Below are 24,200 nucleotides of genomic sequence, written 5' to 3' on the forward strand. Positions count from 1 at the left end.
CAGGAACCCATGCTGTCCGACTCCAGAACCCGTGCTCTGAGCCACAGAAAGAAGATTCCAGAGTTGAGAAAAGGAATAAGGCAAGGGCATATCATGAACACAACAAACATCAATATCCTCAAATGAAGGCAAGTGGCTTTAGATAAAAATAAAACAAGTACATAGCTGTCCCATTTTAATTCCTTCCACAAAGGGATTAGACAAAGGCACCGCACGCTGGCCCAAGAGTGGGACCTTCTCAAAGCAAAATGAGTAGTTGGGCAGAACTTTTCTTCAGATTCCTCCTCTTTCTCTTTGAACTGCCAGATGGCAGTGGCCCCGAGGAGCCTGGAAGACCACTCCAGGCTCTGGGCAGAGGTCTTGCTCTGGGGACCTCTTGAGGGACACGCAGGCTCCTCTCACCCTCTGACCCCGTGACCCTCTGACGAGGATGCCCAGACATTCCGTCAGGGGTCAGAAAGGGCGCAGAGAAAGCAAATTGACACGACCCTGCTCCCACCTCTCTCCAGCTGGCAGACCCCGTTCGCCTTTCAAACCCCGGCCCAGAACCACAGTCACGGCCTCCAGCAACGAACTCGGCCCTCGAGCTCATCCCTCCCTCCTGGCTCTCAGCCCTCTCTCCAGCACTGGTGTACGGTCTGCCTCTCCCACCAGGCTGTGGGCCTCCTGAAGCCAGGAAGGATGTCATTTAGCACAGGGTATGGCACATAGCAGGTGTTCAATCATGGAAACACAAATGCCTGGGCGTGTGCTTCTAAGTGTGTAAGTTTCTGCCTATTTCACAGGGCTCTGGTGTAGAGGAAAGGAGACAGAACAAGCCACCGATTCTTTTTTGTTATTAATTTGTATGATGTCCCCAGCTTATTTGCATTTTTAAAGAGAATCTTCAGACAGAAGAATCCAAAGGAACAAAAAGGAATGAATCTCCAATGGGGGAATTTCAGGCACCAGGACACGCAAAGGATATTCTGAACTCCTCCAATACGCCACTTTGGAAACCACATTGCTTGTGAGAAAGGTTGGCCATGCCAACGAGAATCTTGTCGGTTTCCAGAAATACACCAGCTAACATTCATGCAGCTCGATGAACAACCATCTAGTCTCAGAAGCCAGCTGTGCCACCCCCAGCTAACCACCATCATCCTGGATGCATCTTCCTCTTTTTAATTAATTTGAGTTTCATATCTCAGATGAACAGCAACTAAGGTAATAATGCTAGGGTGAAGGAAGACAAAGCACACATACCAGAGTTGAATGCAATTAAACCCTCAGAAATTGCATCTTGCTTTTAAAAACCCCAACTGTATTTCTATCGTCACATGAAGAATGACTATTACCGCTCCTTAGCAGAACTGCCCAATCACGGGAGTCAATGCACAGCTTCCCACTGAGGGATGCTTCTTGGCCTGGCCACAGCCATCTTCCACCGAAGGCTGCAGACGGGATGATTGACAGGCTTGTTGAGTGGGTGTGACTTGCTCCGGTTTGCACATTGTAACCCAGTGTAAGATTTCCAGAATACTTCTTCAGAACAGAAGTTTTAGATGGATTAGGAATTTATTATCAAGTATCAGATAATAAAATAGCCTGTGTCTAGAAATTTCTAACTGTGAGAGAAACGTCTGATATAAATCTCCTTCTTTCCAGAAAGCAACAGTAATAAAGCTTTCAGGCCACCAACTCTCTCATCCTTTTTCTAGGACACACAGCTCCCTCCTAAACTGACAGAACCAGGGGTGGCATGTTAATTACACAAAAAAGGCAAGAACACCTCTCATGTGTCCCAAAACCTGAGAAGGGAGACAAATTTCCCACCCTCAGCCCAACCTTTCTCAGGATCACTTCCTCCTGTCTGAGTAATTTTTTAATGCTAGCCAGCATTCCTGGTCACCTTTAGAAGGTCTCTGGGTCATCGGAACCTACTGCCTCCTGCTGATTCCTTCTAGAGCGAGAATGCTTTGCACCCTACCCCAAACCCATACAGCAAACACTCTGCCTTATTTTTAAAACCTTCGAGAAGCTTCCACAGCCTCCCCGTGAAGTCCATCCTATCGGTCAACTCGACAGTTGGGGAGGCTTTGCTACACCCAGTCAAAATTCTTAATCTTCTTTTGCTGCACATTTCTTTTTGTTGATCCACTCAATGCATAGAATTAACTTCTCTTCATATGCTTTTACAACTTTTAGTCTTTTCGGCTTCAATTTTGATTCCTTTAACTTTTCTCGTGTATGTTTCTTTTTGAAATTCCTTTAGCTTTTATCTTGAGACTTATTGCTCTTCAATTTATAAGCTATAGCTGTAATTTGGTCTTTATTGAGCCCTAAAAAATTGTGGCGGCCACAGCTAATGACAGGTTCTGTGCTGTGGGTACACTAGAGAGTACAGGAGACAGGCCATATTTTGTTTGTCACTTAACAACACGTCCTCTGGTCCCTTGGTCCCCACAATAACCAGTGTATATTAGAAGCTCTCTTGTAAGTCATCCTAAAAGAGCAGATATTTCCAATTTCCAAATGTCAAATTTCTTTGACATTTGTTCACAGGTCATATTTACCAACTCTTTAATGACCCCTGTGGTTCTCCTTCTGACCCTTTGCAAATGTATCATATTCTTTCCATTTTTGTTTCTTTGATGAGAAGATGAAGATTCAAAGGAGCATACAATTCTCTAGACTAAAACCTGCACGGTTCTCATCTTTTGGATGCATTTCTAAATATCTCATTCTGAGCATTTTCTTCAACATCTGCCCCACACTGCTACTCAGCCAATCAAGCCATTAACAGCTACACAAAGCACGTGGGGAAGAATTTTAGGTATATTTTCATCAAATTGCTGACGATATTTCTTCCTGGAATATTACTGCACATATTAAATAATAAGACTGAAGATCAGAATTATTCTGGGGAAGTAAGACTGTTCTGTCTTCCTACTATAGTAGAGTTTTCTATGACTGGAAACAGTTTTTGAAAGTATACCTTTTCTTTTAATTGTGGTAAACATATATAACATAAAATTTACCTTTTTCACCATTTTTAAGTGAACAATTCAGTAGAATTAAGTACATTCACATTGTTGTGTGACTTTCTCCACTATCCCTCTCCAGAACTTTCTCATCAACCCAGACTGAAACTCTGTGCCCATTAAACAGTAAACCCCTTTTCCCCTCTCCTGGCCCCTGGTAATTTCTGTTCTACAGCACACATATCTTCTTTTCCACCTCTGGCCTGAAAGTGGAGGTATCCTCGTGCTGTTATCTATATTAAAAGAGGAAAAGTACCCCAAGGCCAGAGGCCCAGCTTGTATCCTTGTCAGGAGGGAGGAGACACTTTGAAGCGAGAGAAAGGCCATCATGGAAAAGAAAGCAGTTTAATAACCGCCAATATCAATTTTTGTTTTGATGCTCACTTCAAAGTCCGAGGCTTCTGTCACCATGACAAAAGATGTGCTGGGTACAGAATTAAAACGGGTCACTTTCCTAATGAGAATAAAAACAGAGTCAGCATTTAGAAGTAAGACGTGGAAACCTGACTGAATTATGGAGTTGGCAAGACCTGCTTTGTTTTGTTAAAAAAATGCCATCAGGGGGCAGCCTTTTTCTCATCAGTAAGGGACAGTCCCCTGAAGGGAAGAGAGAGAGTGACCAAAAGGCCATCCACTCTGTCTGCTTCTTCAGTGACTGATTTATTTTTAAAAGGTTTGTTTTGCAGGTTAGGGCTGGCATTGGAGCCACCATCTGAGATAAATGAGGAAAGAGAAACGGAAGCAAAGGTCCTGAGGGAGAAAGCAAGCGGTACAGCCGGCCCTCCGTATGAGCGGATGCGCAACCCGAGGATGCTGAGGGCCAACTAAGGGACTTGAGCATGCATGGATTTGGGTCCCTGCAGGGGGTCCTGGACCCAATCCCTGCAGATACTGAGAGAAGACTGTGGTTTGAAATTATTTAGCGTATTGCTACCTTATAAATCGCTTGGACTATTTTGAAAGACCTGTGCTCTGACACAAAACTTGACAATGCTTTCCCTGCAAGACTCAAGTTGGGGGTTGAGAGGAATTGTAGATGGGAAAAAGAATTATGGTCCCCTCAGAAAGAAACCCTTAATAAACAAACAAAAAGTTAGGGGTGGGAAACGAACTGTCTGTAACAGTCTTTCCAGGGTGTCCATGTAAGACATCCATAAAGAGATACTGTTGATGTCGGGAAGTTGAACTTTTTCAAACATTGTAACTCTTTAGGTTGCTTCGACAACTGGGAAGAGACACATGAAACCACGGTGTGCAAATATTAAAAATCCTATCTCCACACCACCACAAAAAGTAGCATCTTTTAAGCCAAGACTATTTTGACTCAATTCTCTAGGTAGTTTGGGTGAAAAGCATTTGTCTGGCCTGAGCTTTCAGGCAGTTCAAAAACTGTGTGAAAGAGAAGATAGTCAAAAACCTTACAAACTCAAAGTGAAGCCTGAAATTTCTGCCGAGCTTGTTGTGTTTCTCTCTTCTGGCAGGAAACCGTCCCTGATGGAACCAGAAAAACATCAGACTGGTCTGATGCTATTGCTTTCCGTGATTGAATTAACAAAACTGGATATGGCAAAACGGTTCCTTCTAACTCTAGAAAAAGGGAAAAGAAGGACCAGAGCAAGATGCCTAGATGATGAATAAAAGAAATGTCAGCTATTGAATCACCAAACACTCACAGGATAGCATTTCACATCCCTCAGTGTCTGAATTTCAAGAACGCCATACTTAACAGGAAAAAGCAATAAAGGGCAATCAATTCATTTTGGTATAATGCCATACACTTCACAAGTTCAGAAGATGTGTGTGCACAAAGAAGGTGGGGGGAGAGAGGCTAGACTTTAATTCTGATAGTCTGCTCACCAGCAAGGAGCTTGCTGCATGTTACGAATATAAGGAAGATGAGAAATAAAATATTAACAGAGAATATTAGGTTGCAGTATCAATTCTTTTATTAGTCACTTCATTATGCCAAGACAAGCCAACCATCTGCCTGTCAGCAATGATCAGCGTAGGTTTCTTTCCTTTTCTTCTTTTTTTTTTTTTTTAAAGCTTCAGTGCATGGCTGTGTATTCTAGTTGTTGGCTTAATTTTCTATGTGAGCTGCCGCCACAGTGTGACAATTGACAGATGGGTGGCATGGTCCGCAACTGGGAAACAAATCCAGGCCACCATGGTGAGAGCACCAAATCTTAACCACCAGGCCACCAGGGCTGGTTCAGGGTAGGTTTTTAAGAGCAGCTTAATTATCCCCATGCTTATCACTCAAAATACAGAACTCATTTTTAAAAGTAGTGAAAGCCCTCTTAGCAAGTCCCATCTTAGTTGTTTTTCTCTGTTACTTGTATATTTTGGGGCTTTCTCGATATGCCCAAAGTTGCCATCTGTACTTAAAAAATTTTCCTTAAATAAAGCTATTCTCTTCAAAAGAAATCTGATTCTGTAACTTTCTGTGTTCAATGAGTGTAACTATAGTCTTGGGATGTATTAAAGTTCAATTTGTCATTCTGTTCCCATCTATGGAGGGTTTGAACCCAAGGCCCCAGGCCTTGCACATGGCAGGTGGGAAGAGATGTAAGATTGCTCTCACAGTCAGCATGAGCTTTTGTTTTTTGGTGAAGAAGATTGGCCCTGAGCTAACATCTGTCACCAATCTTGCTCTTTTTTTCCTTGAGGAAGGCTGTCGCTGAGCTAACATCTGTGCCAATCTTCCTCCATTTTGTATGTGGGATGCTGACACAGCACGGCCTGATGAGTGGTGTGTAGGTCCATGCCCAGGATCTGAACCTGCGAACCCTGGGCCACCAAAGTGGAGCACACGAACTTAACCACTCAGCCAAGGTGCCAGCCCCTAGCATGAGCTTCTTAAAAGAGTGAAGCCCATCAGGCTGGTCCATACTTCTTCCAGCCTGAAACTCCTGACCGTCCTTCCATTCCTGCCGTGCACACCCTCTGGCTCCATTTCCTGGATTCCTTTTGGTCCCTCTCTGCATCCAGCTTTTGCTCACACTGGCCCCTGGGCAGCCAGTGCCCTTCTCATTCATCTCTCTAAAGCTGACCCATCCTTCACACCCAGCAGCCACTGCTCCTGCTCTGGAATGCCTCCCAGATTTCCTCTTCCCAGAGAGAGGATCTTGCCTCCCACTTCCCATGAGGGAGACCCTGTGACTCTCTCCTCAAGGTCATCACACTCTGTTGTCACTCCTTCCTTAAAGGAGGAAGAACTTACAGCTCCCCAAAGGCAAGGAAAACATCCACTACTGACTGCAGAGGCCCCAGTCCTAGCACAGTGTACAGAAGATAGAGGGTCCTCAATAAAAACACGTTTAATTGAAGAAAATGGAACGGAGGGTGGAGAAAACAGCAAGAGCTAGGCCGAGGTCCTGACAGCCAGGTCAACACTGTTTTCTGCAGGTGTGTTGTCTTCTAAAAGGTGTTTATCAACTTTTTTTCTTTCAGAATTAAGTCAAGCCAGATTGAACTCTTGGACACATATTTGATGGTGGAGCCCATGATAAAATATGGTCACCACGCTGTGCCCAGCTCGGCTGATCTAATCAAGATATCGGCTTCGGCTTGTCACTAGAGTTTTACACTGTCTTGAGTTAATTATCAATATTTGTTGCATTGCAATTTGTTTTCGTTGTAAAGATTTGACCTTGAAGCAAGAAGAGTTGTATGAATGAGGTTTGAGGATGTGAGGGGTGACGCAGAAGGAGGTTCATGAGAAAAGCAAGGACCAGCGGGCCTGCTCTGCTGTCTACAAGTCATAAAATGCAGGGCCTGAAACAGCTAACAAGTCCTCCTTATCTAATTACGTCCAGTTAGATGTTCTTGGCCGACTGGAAGTGAGAGGCAGGCCACATACCCCTGAAAATCCAGTAACAAGCCCCTTTATAAACGTGGTTGGAAATGCACTTGAACTCTTAGTGCCACGGCCCTTGGACACTGAGGATAACTTGCAGGTGTCTTACTCACCATCTTAGGGACTCCAGTCATCAGGCAGGCCTGGGGAACTGCCGGGGAAGCTTGCTTTCAAAGATAAGGCAGCAACTCCTCTTTGCTGCTTCATAACTGGCTTTGCTGAATCTCATTCTCTTTACATTTAATTTGCAAAGGGCCTGCTGCCCAGCAGGGAAGTCTTTGAAAGCTAAAACCTTCTCCCAGCCCAGCAGACTGTTAGGCATCCTGGGTGGGGCAGGACAGCCGTGCCTGCTGGTGCAAACTCAGGAGCAGCGAGTGTCAGGGCCTCCCTGGGCGCCTGGCCTTCAGAGGCCGTGAGGTCAGCACGAGCTGGCAGGATGCTCCAGTGCTCTCCTGTGGACATGTGAGGTCCTATTGTCCCCATGGGAAAAAGAGTGAGGGGAGTGCCAGTTAGAGGGCTGATGAGGCAGGCGCAGGTCCCGGCCTGGTGAGCGGATCTGCCCCTGGGCCCAGTGCCCTGCCAGCTGATGCCAGCTGTGAGCTCAGACACGGGCCAGCCTGGGGAGAGGAGGAATCTGAGAGCTGGCGGCTTGTGGTAAAGCCGAGACACAAGAGGACCTTGGAGAACGGGTCACTGGGGGAGAGAATGCCCAGAACTTGCAGATAGAAACTTAACAGGTGGGGGGCTGAAAACCTAAATTCCAAGATTAACATTATTATCAGAAGGTCCCTGCAGATGACAAAAAACATGTTTCTAAAGTACCCCACCAGCACCAAACAAGTAAGCCTTAGAATAATCACATGCAGTATTAAAAAGATGAGCAAAGAGGTTGGTACTAGCATTTTGGATCCCATAAAATATATATTACTTCACCACTAAGTTATTCCCAGAGTCCTGAGCAGGTTCAAAGTGTACAAAAATGTGCAATGAAATATTTCTGTTAAAATACTCATCTCTTGCCTTCTCATTTATTTGTTTCAATACAAAACCTGACTTTTTTTTTTGGAACTATCAGGTCCAATGGCTTCTCACTAAAAATAATTTCAAGTTTTTGTAACAGTTAAGATTAGTATTCTAGAAATAAATGCAGCTTTTGTCCAAATGTTTCAAACTTTGATCCTTCCACAGCAAAAATAGATGGATTAAAAAAGTCTTTTCAAGGGCAATTATACTACCTTGAAAATGAAGGTAGATTTTAAAGCAACTGTCCATTAGAAGGAGTCTAAATACTGAAAAGAAATGAAAGAACCATTAGACTGGAAAGTATCTTACCTTGAGAAGTTGAGGAAATGAACATGTCGAGTGAATAAATAAGGCTGTTCGGCGGTACTTATATTTTTAATCAGTTCCATCTATTAAAAAAAGTACAAAATTAGCATACATAGGATCTAATTTACGAAACTATATTAAGCTAAAGGTTATCTTCCCACCTCCTTTATTCCTCACTTATTACTTCTTGGACCAAGGCCAAACAGCTGTGCTTCGTGCAACATATTTACGAACTTTACATAAGGTTTTTTTTTCTGAATACAACAGTGCTGTCCAAATTTATAGTCCTGTTTTTAATTTAGTTGATTGCTACCATGAAAACAATGTGACAGATTAATTTTCACTGGAGAAGTCAATGGTGTTGCTAAACTCAAATGCAAGCCAGAAAATGCCTTTAATCCCTTCCTTTAAAGTCAAACCAAGACAAGAGATCAATCATTATTTTATATTTCCATAATGATATTACTGGGCTATACTGCCATATTCGAAAGTAGTTCTGCAGAATTTAAAAGTGAGAATAAAATAAGGTAATACCTCATTATTTTTCTCTTTGATTATAAAAATCTTACAAAGCAGGTATTTCATAGGAAACACACAAATCCCCCAAAACTTTTGGTTTTTTGGTGGGTGGTCATCTGAATTATTTATTTGCAGTTATCAGCAGGGCAAAAAGTAGTTTATATTAGGATAAACTAATGTTTATGGTCTTCTGGACATGTCATCATAGAGAAAATGTTTAGTAAAATCTGTTAGAAATTCCAAGCATTCTTAGGACTGCCTGACTTCCTGAATTCCACTTTCCCTGGATTTTCTAATTGGCCCCATCAAAACTGACACACAGTGGAATTTTTCAAAATCGCTACTTTGGATGTACACCAGAAGTGCCGCATTTCATGTTTTATGCAACCCTTCAAGTCGAGGGCTGGAAACAAAAACAGTCATTCACGTCTTAACCACAGTAGCAACAACAACAATAAAATCAGAGTCTGAAAGTCCAGGTTTGTCTCCAGCAGGACAGAAAACCTGGTCTGCCTCGATGCCTCATGTCTGACACACGTAAGTGCTCCATAAATATCTGTTGAATGAATTAACTCCAACTGGTACACGCTTCATAGATTGTTCCGCTAGGAAGTCCACACCTAACACCTTTAATTAGGCATTCATGCTCACATGGATTGTTTGAAGAAATGAAATTGAATTTTAAAAGTAAATGGCTCGCAGTCATCACTCTGTGCTCCTGTTTGTCAGCGGCAGGTAGAGGCAAATAATGGGTCTGCCTGTCCCCAAGCTTGGGCACAAAAGGAAATTGAATCCTGACTCTTTATCTACCGTTTACAGTCCACATCCCCCCGCTGCATGTCCCAGTGTCTGTTTTTGGTAATAAAATTTCCTGCTTGACCACATGGTAAATTTTGATTTTTGCTACCAAAAATATTCTACCATCAGAATTAGATTTGGAAGCACAACCAAAAGTACCTGATTTCTGAGGATGTCTGCTTAGAAACATAACTCTTTACTGTGTGTAAGTTTGCTATAAAGGCCATTTAACGCTTTAATCTCTAGATTATTTTTATTTGGATATTTCTCTGCATATATAAGAGTCATATGAGAAAGCCCGCTGATATTGTATAAAAAGACCGGAAAAACAGGGCAGAAGAAAAACCATTTCTTTCACATATTTCACATTATATTACATTCTCTAAACACATGTCAGTGTGTTAATTTAATGGAAGAACAGCAGTGATTAGATTTTGAGAACAGTGTCACAATAGTCATAAAGCTGTCTCTTTCCCGAGTAAAAGTGGATTCATGATGACAATGTATAACTCTTTCTAGACGTATCTTTAAACACAGAATAAAGGTGCTAATGCTCATGTTTATTGCATTAGCACAGAGAAGTCAGAGAGCACATTTCAGCTCTCGTACGTTCTGTCACTGCACACCAAACCGTAAAACCACTGACGGAGTACCACAAGACCTGAGGCGTTATGTTCAAGATGTCATTGGATCATCTTCACAAATGCTGTCTTTCCCCATTTCCAGTCCCAAGCACTGGTCTCCTGAACCCCTGCTGCCCGTCACCTGAGCTCCCCCTCCTGGTCCTCCCATAGTTGCTGGCGTCCGCTTGCCTTTTCTCTTGCTTGGGTCTTATTCTCATGGGTGGCATTATGGGCAACAATGACACTACCTAAAATCATCATGGAAACTACCTCTCCTTCCTTTCTTTGGCTCATGCAGGATACTGCTGGCCTTTATGCTGATTCTGCTGCATACATTCATTCATCATTCATTCATTCATTCAACATGTATTGAGCATTCACTAGGAGATCAACACAGGAATAAGATGAACGGGAAGATACATGATAACAAGAGAGTAAAATGTGTCCACATGGCATCCCCAAATCCACCATGGCCAAACCACACTCTTGATCCTTGTACATCTTTACTCCTTATCTGGCTTACTCCGTCTCTAGAGAGCCTGCTTCTGGTTAACCATGCTCTCCATAGTCTCGTGTTTGATCTGGGTCTTTCCTGGATGTCCATCTTCAACCCCTTCCTGACTCACATTAATTCTACCTTTACTGTCTCCCTCACGTGGCTCTCAAGACCACACATCCTGTGGCCAGTTGAACTAGACCCCTCTTTGTTCCTTCCTTACACTGTGTCCAAGCCTGATCACGTCCAAGCTCAGGCTCAAGCTTCCTCTTCTGGAACATTCTTCCTCTTCTCCCTGCAAGTCCAAATCCTAACTACCCTTTACATCTGGCTAGAATGCCTATTTCCTCCAAGTAGGCTTCCTGGATCTCTCCTTTCATTCAACATCCATTGATCTCCAAGTCTGTGTCAGGCAATGTACTGCTTGGGGTAGTGGCTAGATAGAAGATTTGGGTCTTACTCTCAGGAAGCTCAGAGTCTTGTGGGCAAAGTGGATGAGCAGGCAGGTACCATCACATGATAACCACCAAGGAGTTGAAGGCACAGACGTGAGGCACCTACCCTGCCTGCAGATGGGGGGTAACGCTTCCCCAAGGAGGCATTCCTGAGGGGTTTGCAAGGACCCATGGGAGTTAAGCAGTGAAGAAAGGGACTCACAGCATTGCAGAGACTGAACAGCAGACACAAAGGACAAAACACGAAACGACATGGATATTAAAGCCACCAGGAGTTCCGTGTGCCAGACGTCGGGCATGGGATCAGCGAGGCAGTAGAGGAGACTAGAGCGGAAGGCAGGAGCTGGGCACTTGAGGGCCCTGCAGGCCACATGAGGGATTCTGACTTTTATCCTATGGGCAATCCCTAGGCAGAAAGGATGCTTTTTTTCAGATCTGAGATCAGGTTGGAGAATGTGAGGAAGGTAAGGACTGGAGACAGAAAGCTTAGCTAGAAGGACAGGGCAAGAATCCCGTGAGCACAGCGCTTCTTGCTGTGATCCTCAGACCAGCAGCAGCAGCAGCAACTGGGACTTGTTAGAACTGCATATTCTCAGGCCCCAGCCCAGACCTACCGAATTAGAGGAAACTCTAGGGGTAGGGCCCAGCGATCCGTGTTTTAACAAGCCCTCCAGGAGATTCTAAGTCATAGAAGTTTGAGAACCATTGAACGAAGACAATGGAAGTGAAGACAGCTGGAAAGGTTTGGGGAGGGTTAGGAGGGAGTATCTGCTGAGCCTTGTGGCCAGCTGGCAGCAGAGGGGAGGGAGAGAGAGGTCAAGAGGGCTTCCTCCTCAGAGCCCTGGCTGGGATAACTGAACACTTGGTGGTACCCATTCGTGGAGATGGGGAACGCTGCAGGAGGACCAAATCTGGCTGCAGACTTGAGGGGATGTGCTTTGGTTTTGGACATCATTGGCTAGAAATGATGTTGCCTTCTTTGACTTCCCACGACACTTTGAGGATATCCAGGACATGCATTTTTTACCTTAGATTATAGCTGAGTTTGTGCACTAGCTTCGAACCAGATTGTAAGCTCCTTGTGGGATGGGGCCAAGTTTTATTTAGCCCCCCAGACAGCCCAGCCCAGGAACCTGCACAGAACATACACTCCAGAATTGTTGATGCCATGGAGAAATTTATGCCCTTTAGAAATTTTTTTTGGAGTCAAGAAACGTATTCATTCACTTCAGTTCACTGAAGACAATTATCATATAGGCAATGAATTTAGCGTCTCTGGGACAGATCTGTACCTTCATTACCCTGGGGTCCCGTGGAGCTACGAGTTTCAATGTTACAACATCTAGGACAGAACAGCACGAGACACACTATCCTCTTCTGAGTGGTTTCTGGGCTACACATCATATCTGGAAGCTCTTTATGCACACGCTATCATTTCATCCTCACGTGACTCCATCAGTTAAGTATTATTATCCAGACTTTACAGGTTGATGCACAGAAAGGGTACACAGATTGTTTAAGGTCTCCTCGCTAGAAAAATGTGGAGCCAGGATTCAAATCTAAGTCTGTCTGACACCGAAAATCCTGCTCTTTATCCCTGAGCTGCAGTCCCCTCAGCACTCCCACTGCTTTTGATCTATATACAACCATACAACCTCTAAAAATGGGAGGAACGGGTCAGTTAGCAAGATAACTCAGAGACTAAAGAGAGTTTATGGGAATATAAATTTGCTACCTTTCCTGTGATGTGCTGAAAAATTGAAAGTTATCACAGGTGGAAAAGCATGAAAAAGAATAAAAAATAAAAGGATTACAATATCAGAGAGAATATTTCTTAAAAGCTGTAGGTGGATGTACAAAAATCAACTCAAAATGGATTAAAGGCTTGAATGTAAGACCTGAAACCCTGAAACTTCTAGAAGAAAACATAGGCAGTACGCTCTTTGACATCGGTCTGAGCAGCGTATTTTCAAGTATCATGTCTGACTGGGCAAGGGAAACAAAAGAAAAAATGAACAAATGGGACTACATCAAACTAAAAAGTTTCTGCACAGCAAAGGAAACCATCAACAAAACGAAAAGACAACCTAACAATTGGGAGAAGATATTTACAAACCATATATCTGATAAGGGGTTAATATCCAAAATATACAAAGAACTCATACAGCTCAACAACAAAAAAACCAACCACCCAATTAAAAAATGGGCAAAAGATCTGAACAGAGAATTCTCCAAAGAAGATATACAGATGGCCAACAGGTACATGAAATATGCTCAAAATCATTAGCTGTCAGGGAAATGCAAATCAAAACTACAATGAGATATCCCCTCACTCCTGTCAGAATGGCTATAATTAACAAGACAGGAAACAACAAGTATTGGAGAGGATGTGGAGAGAAGGGAACCCTCGTACACTGCTGATGGGAGTGCAAACTGGTGCAGCCACTATGGAAAGAGTATGGAGTATCCTCAGAAAATTAAGAATAGATCTACCATATGATCCAGCTATTCCACTGCTGAGTATTTATCCAAAGAACTTGAAAACACAAAGGCATAAAGATACTTGCATCCCTATGTTCATCTCAGCATTATTCACAATAGCCAAGACTTGGAAGCAACCTAGGTGCCCAACAAGGGGCGAATGGATAAAGAAGATGTGGTGTATATACACAATGGACTACTACTCAGCCATAAGAAATGATGAAATCCGGGCTTTTGTGACAACATGGATGGACCTTGAGGGTATTATGCTGAGTGAAATAAGTCAGAGGGAGAAAGTCAAATACCGTATGATCTCACTCATAAGTAGAAGATAAAAACAATGTCAAACAAACACATAGCAATGGAGCTGGATTGGTGGTTACCACAGGGGAAGGGGGGAGGGGGGAGGACAAAAGGGGTGATGAGGCTCACATGTGAGGGGATGCACTATAACTAGTTTTTGGATGGTGAACATGATGTAATCTGCACAGAATTTGAAATATATTACTATGTACATCTGCAAGCTAAAAAAAAGAAAAAGTTCTAGGTGAGAAAAGAGTATATATTATAACAAGAATGAGAATGAATTTAAAATACTAAAAAAAGAAAGAAAGAAAGATAACTATGTAATGGAATGTACCTAAAGGGAGAAGTTACATCACAGAGCATCTGAACATGAGACAGAATTGAGGTTGGAAAAAAAAAGCAAGAATCAAACAGAATTTATAATGCAGAAGCTATGCCAGGAAGCAGTTTCTAATCTTTTCCTTTCAATCTAACTGGCTGGGATGGTAAAGCAGAAAACCTTTACCTGCAGTTCCACCAACACAGCTAGTTAATAAAAGACTTCGCTCCTGACTTCTTTGGGAAACGCCTGTCAGCAGTAATTGACAGAGTGCCAACCCTACTCTGGTCTGAATTCTTGTCACTCCTGAACAATGAGACGTCCTATAATTTTGCAGAATGTTTTAAATGAGGGAACAGACATGTTTTTAACACATCAAAGCCAAATAAGGGGTAGCTCGGGCAAGAAGTCCATGCCTTTTCATCTCAGAGGCTGGGAGGATGGCTGCAGGCTCCAGTTGCCTTTCCCCCTCCTCCTGCTCGGGGAAGGCCTGGTAGCAGGAGGCAGGAGGGTCTGCCCATCTTTAGCTCAGGGCTGTGCAGTCCGCCCAACGCACAAATGCCCGCAATGAAGAAGACGTCCACCAGGGGGCGCAATGAGATGCACAAAGCAAAGAGCCTGGTTCTGACTAGAAGAGAAAGTCAATCTGGTGGCTACAGTTGGAAGGAGAGGAGAAAACATATTTTAATTTTTCAGGCCTTGCTGCTTCTTCCTCTTTTTTTTTTCCCCCTTGCCTTCCACCGAGTTTCCATGAGCGGAGTCAGCTTTTGTCTATAGGACTCAGGATAAGACCTTGTTTGCAGAGCTGGGTGATCTGGAGATGGACTCAGCCAATCTTTTTGGTTTGATGCCAAGGTCCGGCTGGAGCAGCCCTGATGCCTGCGGACAGTGTCCCTCCTCCTATGAAGTCAGGAAGCTCGGAGGGTCAGTCTAAGGAGACCATTCCAGAACATCTCAAGCAAGGGTAAGGTTTCTGGCATTAACGTGCAGGCTCCTGAGGAGACACCACTCGATCGGACTTCAGGGGAAACGTGATGTCTTCAGACCTTTGAAGGATTCTCAGGGGAAAGAGGACCCTTTCTTGCTTAGTGGAGGTTTCACTTTAATAAAAGGAAAACTTTTCTATTAATTAGAGCCTTTCACGAAATTGTCCTTCACTAGAATTGTGCATAGGATCTCCTTGGGAATTTTTTTTCCCCCAAAGATACAATACTTGGGCTCTACTGTTTAGAGTCTACCTCAGTATTTTGTGGTAGGACCAAGAAACATGTTGTGACAAAGATCCCAAGAAGATTTTGATGTCCAACATGGTTAAGAACCATTTTTTTAACGGCTCCCCACTGCCACCGCATAAAGTTCCGGCTCCTTAGCCTAGCATTCGAAGTCCCTCAAGATTTGACCCGAGTTCCCTTCAAGCCTCACCCTCGCACATTCTTCTTGAACACTTGGTTCCTTCCTATAGAATGGGGTGGTAATACTTCCCTAATAACGTTGCTTAAAGGATTAGAAATAAGGGGCACAAACATGTAGTGGGCTCTCTGGTGCTCAACAGACAGTGTTAGTAGCAGGTCTTCAATAAATGTTCATCAAAATGAATGAAGAAACAATGGAGAGCTCTCCTTCAAAAATGAATGAGTGAACTTTTGCATTAAACAGAGGCCAGATGACCATGCCTTAGGGAAGCCGAGGAGGAATCCTCATGGTTAGACTGTTTCCGAATCGAACGCGTTTTCTTTAGGTGAGTTTTCTTCTTCTGAGTGTCATTGCTTTAGAGGCACAGTCAGCCTTAGGACTCGCAGTGGGTGAGGGCAATGGGGAAGGGAAGTTTAAAATCTTGTAAAAGAATTCCGGTTTTTACCAAGAGGCTAAAGCAATCTAGAGCACACGGGCATGGGGTCTCTGGCTCCTCCATCCTTTGAAGACTTTTCAAGGTTTTGATCATTTGAATCGCTGTGGAATAGCGTCAGAGCAGAGGAGATGTTACAGGCAATAGTAGCCTTTTCTGGTTTGACTGACGGGAGGGGACAGGCTAGTCCAGCATCTCCCGAACTGCGAATCGAGTTCTGTGGGATGCAGGTGAGTGTCACCAACACTCATAAAGAGCTCCCTGGCCCACTGAGGCTGGAAACACGAGGGGGAAGCCAGTTAAACAGATTTTTAATTTTGTTTTTAATTGAAAGAATTGCCAGAGTCTTTAAAAGGTGGGTTAATTGTCGTGAGTCTCCTAGAGGGGGACAAGGGAGCGTATTTCCCAAGTTTATTTAACCATGGTATTTGGTTTTTTTTCAGTGTCTTAGGGGATCAGGATTCTCAGGGACACACTTAGGGAAACGCTGATATGATGGTTTGGGCAGGAATTCTTAACTCTGTTTGTACTGTAGGGTCTCTTGTGGCACTTCATTAAAAAAAAAAATTTCTGGATTCTACCCCAGAATCTCCAAGAGAAGGACCATTGCAACTGTATGTTCCCAAAGGCTCTGCTGGAGAGTCTGCCATGCAGCCAGCGTGGACGAGCACCGCATTAAGAGAACGGGAGGGCCAAGGTTCGAGTCTAGACGTCACAGTCACTCACTGCGTTAATTACACTTGGAAAGTGACTTAATCTGGTTGTCTCAGTTTCTCATCCATAAAATAGGGAATCGTACTGACTCACCAGCATATTTTTAGGTCCAAAAGAGTAAAGGAAGTAATAAAGAACAACAATTAGCATGTAGCAGGTGCTATTTCCAATGTGTAATCCTCAGCAGCTTCAACGTAAATAAAAATAGTAAAATTCTTTGCTTTCTTGACCTTTTAGGCTCCTGTGCCAACAACGTTTGCCCTTCTCCAACAAGAATGAAATAATTTTGAATTCTTACATCTGTGATATGCCTGTGGCATTGTGACCTTTATTGTCCTTAGAGCAATGTTCTGAAAGATAGTGTCAGACCATTAACAAAAGTGAGTCTTTTAGCAATAACATCCATGGCTTCTGAAAAATAGTTCTCTATCCTTCAAATTGTATATAATCTCCATTTTCCAAGAGATTATCTAAGCCAGCCCAAGAAACTGAAATCTGGTTTCAGAGCATAAAGGAAATAATGTCATCATGAGTTTGCATTATACACTCTGTGGAGGTCCAACATTTGGCTGGCAGCAGCTGTCCATGCTCTTCTGTTGAAGCAGAGTTCTCTAAAATATAAACTTCAAAGGTGGTTCTATTTCTATAAGGGCAGATGTAATGGGATTTTTATAGGCATTCCAACATTTGATGTCTTCATGCTCCCTTTCCTTTTTAATAATCCCTTCAGTGTCTTATTCTATTAAAAAGATTTTTGTTGTCATTGTGGTAAAAGAAAAAAATTTTATTGCTATTTTTATGACTATAAAAATAATGTATGTTCATTTTGGAAAATTTGGAGAAATCAGAAAAGTAGTATATATAGAGAAACTTAAATTGCCCTTGGCCCGTGCATTGGTGGCATTAATCTTCAGTGTCCTCCCTGTGTATGTGTGATTTTGTATCTGCTTTTGCCCCTTAATGCCACTTGGTGTGTGAACGCCATCAAATAGATTTTTTAAATTTAGTATGGTGAATGTGCGTGTGTGTGTGTGTGTGTTATGACAGCTCCCCTGGAGGGAGCAACGCATGTTTGAATTTGACTCTGGCCCAGAAAGGTGCTTTTGTGTATGAATGAAATGGTATAGATAATTCTAGTCTTATACATGGATGCAATTCCAAAGTTCATTTGTAAGTCAGTAGTTTGGAACTTGGAACACATTTTCTCATAAATGAAATGTTCTACACAGCGGAGAGAGGCCCAGGCCAGCCCGCGAGGGCCTGTGTAACTCATCCTGCACCTGAAGGAAGGCTGTTGTGAACTCTAGAGAACAATGTTTCCATGGGAACACGTCCTCAGAGTCCTGCTGTTTAATGATGAGAACCACCGGCTCTAAAATTCTAACTCGTCTCCTAAATCACTTCCTCCTTTTTCCTTTAATAAATTACCAAAAAGAAGAGCTATTCATACCACAAATTATTTCTCGAATATATTAGGTTAAAATAATATTTTTTCTCTGCTTGTTTTATGCACTTTGCAACTTTAGAAAAGGATCCACATAACAAGGGAAAGCGTTTCTTTAAACATTCTTGCCCTGCTCCAAACTTGGTTTCTTGTCATGACCCTCCCTGGCTCCCTTTGCGTGCCACAGCCTGGTCAGCTGGCTGCAGAGAGGCAAATGTCACTGTCCTTACGTTTGTCTTTACATCAAAATCGTATACTTTTTTTTTTTAACCTTATCTTTACCTTTCACTGAAGTTTGTAAAACTTGCCTTATAATTTAATAGGAATCTGGAATAACTAAGTAATGAAACATATTCTAGGTCACACTGACCACAGGAATCAGAAACGTTTCAACTATACTGTACACAGATTATGCTACAAGTTGTATAAATATATCATAGAATCATAGGGCTGGAAAGAACCTTAAAAGATTGTCTAGTCTATTCCTTGGCTCCCAGACAAGCCGATCATTCCAAAGAGATGAGCACCAACCTCTGTTTTAGAGGAGAAGGATGCCTTGTTCTTAACCCTTCCAGATCTAACAATTTATATACTGTTAGTAAGTTATCGTTAATTTTTCATCTAAATCTTTCCCTTGACAGTTACAACTGTATTTTAATTTCTCATGTTTGCTTCTCATCGAAAACAAAGTAGGTTTGTCCGTGTAAAATCCTAGTGTATTTAAATATTATATTTGTGCCCTCTCTTCTAGGACATTCCAGAAATCTCAGTGTCTAATGCTTTAGCTACCTTTGCCCTCCTCCTCTGGGCTGTTTGTACCCCTTTCAACAGCGGGAACTAAAAACCAGCTACTGTGTTTTATGAGGTGTCTGAGAATGGAGCATAGTTTCCACACATAGGAATATTTGAGAATAATCTGATAAGCAGACCCAATGACTTCGACTCAAGGAAAACCAAATTTAACAATTATAATAAAATTGCAATAACATAGGCTATTTATTTATAGTCACTTTCTTTCAGGTGATGAAAAGAGCATAGCCAGCCTAAACATATTAGCTCTTCAATCAAGTAAGGAAATCAAAGAGAAGCTACCCCTATTAAAGTTATCCATACAATGTGGTATGCTTGAATGTTCCCAAGTATAGTTTTTCTATTGAGAGCCTTCTACAGAACCTACAGCATTCAAAATAGGTTTTGCTAATTGGTAATGACTATTTAGACTTGATGCTCAGAGGCTCTGTAATGAAAGTTTTCAAAGGAATGGACATTTTGGTCCTTATCCTGTGGAAGATGCTAAACTTGCTGGCTTTATAGCAAGTACTACTGTTGGCTATGGTCTTCTCTCAAAACAGTCCTACCATTTCCCAACATAAAAGAGAAAGACAGACTACTGTAAATTCCCTGAGTTTGTAAGGTTCTGAATGCCTCAAAGGTGAGGATTGTATCAGAAAGCAGTGGACACGGGTGGAAATTTCCATCATTATGACCTCAACCTGATAGTAAACCATGTGTCTTGTTTATTCCCCATACTTCTGTGCTCCCTGGGTGATATGATGGTTCCTTTTATGTGTCAACTTGACTGGCTACGAGGTTCCCAGATGAAGCATTATTTCTGGGTGGTCTGTGAGGGTGTTTCAGGATGAGATGAGCATTTGAACCAGTGGATTCAGTAAAGTAGATGGCCTTCCATGTGTGACTGGGCATCGGCCAATCCCTTGAGGGCCTAACAGAACAGAAGGTGGAGGCATTTGCCCCTTTTTTCCTGCCTCCCCGATTAAGCTGGGACTTCTCAACTTATCCTCCCCTGCCCTTGGACTGGGATTCATATCATGGGCTCTCCTTGGACTAGGACTGAACTACGAAATGGCTTTCCTGGGTCTCCAGCTTGCAGATGGCAGATGGTGGGACGTAGCTGCCATTATTGCATGAACCAATTCCTCACAATAAATCTCCTTTCATAGATAGATATATATGGAGAGATAGAGAGATGGAGAGATAAAGATACATCTCTCTCCATCCTACTGGTTCTGTGCTCTGGAGAACCCTGACTTATACGGATGGCTACTCATTCATCTTAAGTATCTGAGGGGACAGAAGCAACTTTTTGAGACCAGGCCAACAAACTTGACCCTGTAAATGACCGTGAAAGCACCAGGCCTAACTTCTCTACATTAGCAAAGCAATGGAGACTGTCGACCCTACGTTCACATAAGCTTACAGCATAGAATCTATCTTCATAGCTTCCTGACAGAGTATGGCGCACGTGTGCCACCAACAGCATGTCCACTTGTATGGCTCAGCTATACTGGGGCAGAATTGTCCCTGGAAAATGGGATAATTCTTTTGCTACCACTGAAGATGCCAAACGCTACTTTGGAAGCTCAAGATTCCTTGATTTACCACAGCAGGAAGCTCCTGGCCCCATCAACGCAAAGATTTGATGCCTGGCTCAAGAGCATCTTCTTTTTACTATAACCAGAAAGACTTAGGACATGTGTGAGAAAACACAGAGGAAGATACATTAAAATAAAGTTTTCTTATTTTTGCTGTCAGGATGTCAGCATTATTCATAGCTCAGTGGTGTAACTATGAGATTTATGCATTGCTAATGTAGCTAAATAGACAATGACAGGTGTACGCTGTCCTTCATCCCTTCAGGCAAACTTCCTGGTTGAAAGACTTCCTTCAGAACTTTTCACTTAAATTTCCTTCCACCCTCTGGCAAAAGTACAGGATGAAATTGCAACCCTGGTATTCACCCATTAGGGGTTTGAAGGATGTCCTGTAAGGCACGCACTAGTCACACAAAGGAATTGAGGCAAAGGACAATTTAACCCTGGCAAAGTCAACTTACTTGTTCATTTTTAGTAAGCCTGGTTTTGTTGTGAATGTCTGACGTGACCAAATTGAATCCGTGCTTCTCCGACAAGATTCTCAGAAGCAAGACCACAGTACGGCTCCCACACTTGCCTACCCTGTTGTACACCACCTGGCTCGGGAAAGGGAGAACCTGGGAAGAAAAGAGAGAGCAAATATGAGACTTTTAGGTTAAAATCCTCCTGATTCTTCCCTCAATTTCAGAACAATAAATGTCTGATCCATCTAAATGAGAAGGGTCCGTATCAAGTTAATGAGAGAACAGTAGTGATGAAACCCTATCTATCTTCATAGTAAAACTGGAGAAAAATGCTGGATCCACTATCTCCCCATCTGCACTGACACTGAAAACTGACAAAATTTCAAGCCATCTATAAGACTGATTGTGAAGTTGTTTTTGTTTCTTTTTAGGAACAAAATATATAAATAGGTGCTTTAATGATAATATTCCTTTGCAAGTTATACTATGCTTATTAGAACTTAATTTGCAGCGTTCAAGGAAAAATATAGTAATTTTTAAAATTGAGACATAATTTACATCCCATAAAATTTATCCTTTTAAAGTGTACAGTTCAGCGGTTTTTAGTATATTCACAAAGTTGTGCAACCATCACCACTATGTAATTCCACAACGTTTTCATCATCCCCCAAAGAAACTCCATACCCATTAGCAGTCACTTTCCATTTTTCTCACTATCTCGGTCCCTTGAAATCATTTATCTACTTTCTGTTTCTATGGTTTTGTTTATAGCCTTCTGGACATCTCATATAAATGGAATCATAAACTATGTGGCCTTTTGTGTCTGGCTTCTTTCACTAAGCATAATGTTTTCAAGGTTCATCCATGTTGTAGCGTGAATCAGTACTTGGTTCCTTTATATGGCTGAATAATATTACATTGTATGGATATACCATATTTTGTTTATACATTCATCAGTTGATGAGCATTTGGACTGTTGCCACTTTTGGGCTCCTACGGATAATGCTGCTGTGAACATTTGTGTATAAGTTTTTGTGTGGACATATGTTTTCAATTCACCTTATCCTAGGAGGGGAATTGCTGCATCATATGGTAACTCTATGTTTACTTTTTTGAAGAACTGCCAAAGTGTTTTGAATACAGCTGCACCATTTTATATTCCCACCAGCAATGTATGAGAGTTCCAATTTCTCTACATCCTTGCCAACACTTGTTAACGCCTGTTTTATTTTTGTTTTGTTTTGTTGATTATAGCCATCCTGATGGGTATGAAACGTCACCTCATTGTGGTTTTGATTTGCATTTCCCTGATGACCAATGATGTTAAGCATATTTCATGTGCTTATTGGCCATTCGTAGGTTTTCTTTGGAGAAATGTCTATTCAAATCCTCTGCCCGTTTTAAAATTGGGTTGTCTTTTTATTGTTGAGTTTTAAGATGTTAAGATTTCCAAATTTATTCTGGATTTGCAAATACATGATCTACAAATATTTTCTCCCATTCTATGGGTGTCTTTTTACTACCGTGATAGTGTCCTTTGAAGCACAAAGTTTTGAATTTTTATGGAGCCCAATTTATCTAATTTTTCTTTGGTTGCGTGTGCTTTTGTTATCATATCTAACAAACCACTGCCAAATCCAAAGGCACAAAAATATACGCTTATGTTTTCTCCTCTGAGTGTTATAGTTTTAGTGCTAACGTTTAAGTCTTTGATTCATTTTGAGTTAATTTTATGTATGGTGTGAACTAGTGATCTAACTTCATTCTCTTGTATGTGAATGTCCATTTTTCCCAGCGCCATTTATTGAAAAGACTACTCTTTTCCATTTAACTGTTTGGCACCTTTGTTGAAAATCCACTAACCATAATAGTATGGGTTTGTTTCTGGACTCAATTCTTTCCCATTGGTCTATATGTTTATCCTTATACCAGTACCACATAGAGTCTTGATACTATATAGATTTAAGTTTTGAAATCCGAAAGGGCGAACCCCTCCAATTTTGTTCTTCTTTTTCAAGATTGTTTTGGCTGTTCTGGGCCCCTTGCAATTCCATATGAATTTTAGGAAAGCTTGTCAATTTCTGCATAAAAGGCCATGAGACTTTTTGATAGGGATTGAGTCTATAGATCCATCTGGGGGCTGCTGCCATCTTAATAATATTAAGACTTCCAATCCACGAACACGAGATGGCTCTCCATGTATTTAGTTCTCCTTTGTTTCATTGATGTTTTGTAGTTTCCAGGGCACACGTCTTACACTCCTTTTATTCTCTTTTTTTTGAGGAAGATTGGCTCTGAGCTAACATCTGTGCCAATCTTCCTGTATTTTATGTGGGAGGCTGCCACAGCATGGCTTGAGGAGCGATGCTAGGTCCATGCCCAGGATCCGAACCTACGAATCCTGGGCCACCGAAGCAGAGTGTGTGAACTTAACCACTATGCCACCAGGCTGGCCCCTCTTTTTATTCTTTTTGATGTGTTATAGATAGAATTCTTTTCTTAATTTCATTTTTGGATTGACTGTTCATTGATAGAAAGGCAACTGATGTTTGTGTATTGATCTTGTTTTCTGCAATTTTGCTGAACTCATTTATTAGCTCTAATAGCTTTTTTATGTGTGAATTCTTTAGAATTTTCTAATACAAGATCATGTCATCAGCTAACAGAGACAGTTTTACTTCTGCCTTTCCGATATGGATGCCTTTTATATCTTTTTCTGTTCTAATTTCCCAGTTATAATGATTTTGATAGCCCAAGAAGCCATTATGAAAATCATCTGATTAAATATTTATATCCCCAATAAAGATATTATTTCAATTTTGAATGCTCAGTATTGAGCAAGAACTGACAAATGATAATCAAAAGATTCCTTCATTGGACACACACTCTTAACAGAAGGCTATAAACAGGCCCAAAGCTAAAGAACATAGTACAATATAAGCATAAATATAGCCTAGACTTGCCTATGGTACGTAATTTGAGTTTTGGCCTTTGTAATTACAGGTTTACTCATTTTCCTGAAACATTTTATATGCAGAGTAGCATTTCATAAATTTGGGCTTAATGGCTAATTGTTGTTGGAGTAAAACATGATATCTCTATGACTCACTTAGAAACCAGTCATGTATCTT

General features: G+C 41.9%; 1 protein-coding gene across 1 annotated transcript in view; it reads right to left on the reverse strand.

The window, feature by feature from the left end:
• UST (uronyl 2-sulfotransferase) overlaps positions 1-24,200 on the reverse strand; it is a 287,768-nt gene that overhangs the window by 101,926 nt on the left and 161,642 nt on the right. Inside the window, exons 3-4 of the mRNA XM_046670131.1 lie at positions 21,067-21,222; positions 8,215-8,294 (exon numbers count right to left, since the gene is read on the reverse strand). Of these exons, the coding sequence (XP_046526087.1) occupies positions 8,215-8,294; positions 21,067-21,222 (236 nt within the window). The remainder of the gene's footprint in view (positions 1-8,214; positions 8,295-21,066; positions 21,223-24,200) is intronic.

The sequence above is a fragment of the Equus quagga genome, chromosome 8, assembly GCF_021613505.1.
Source record: "Equus quagga isolate Etosha38 chromosome 8, UCLA_HA_Equagga_1.0, whole genome shotgun sequence".
In the NCBI taxonomy this organism is placed as follows: domain Eukaryota; kingdom Metazoa; phylum Chordata; class Mammalia; order Perissodactyla; family Equidae; genus Equus; species Equus quagga.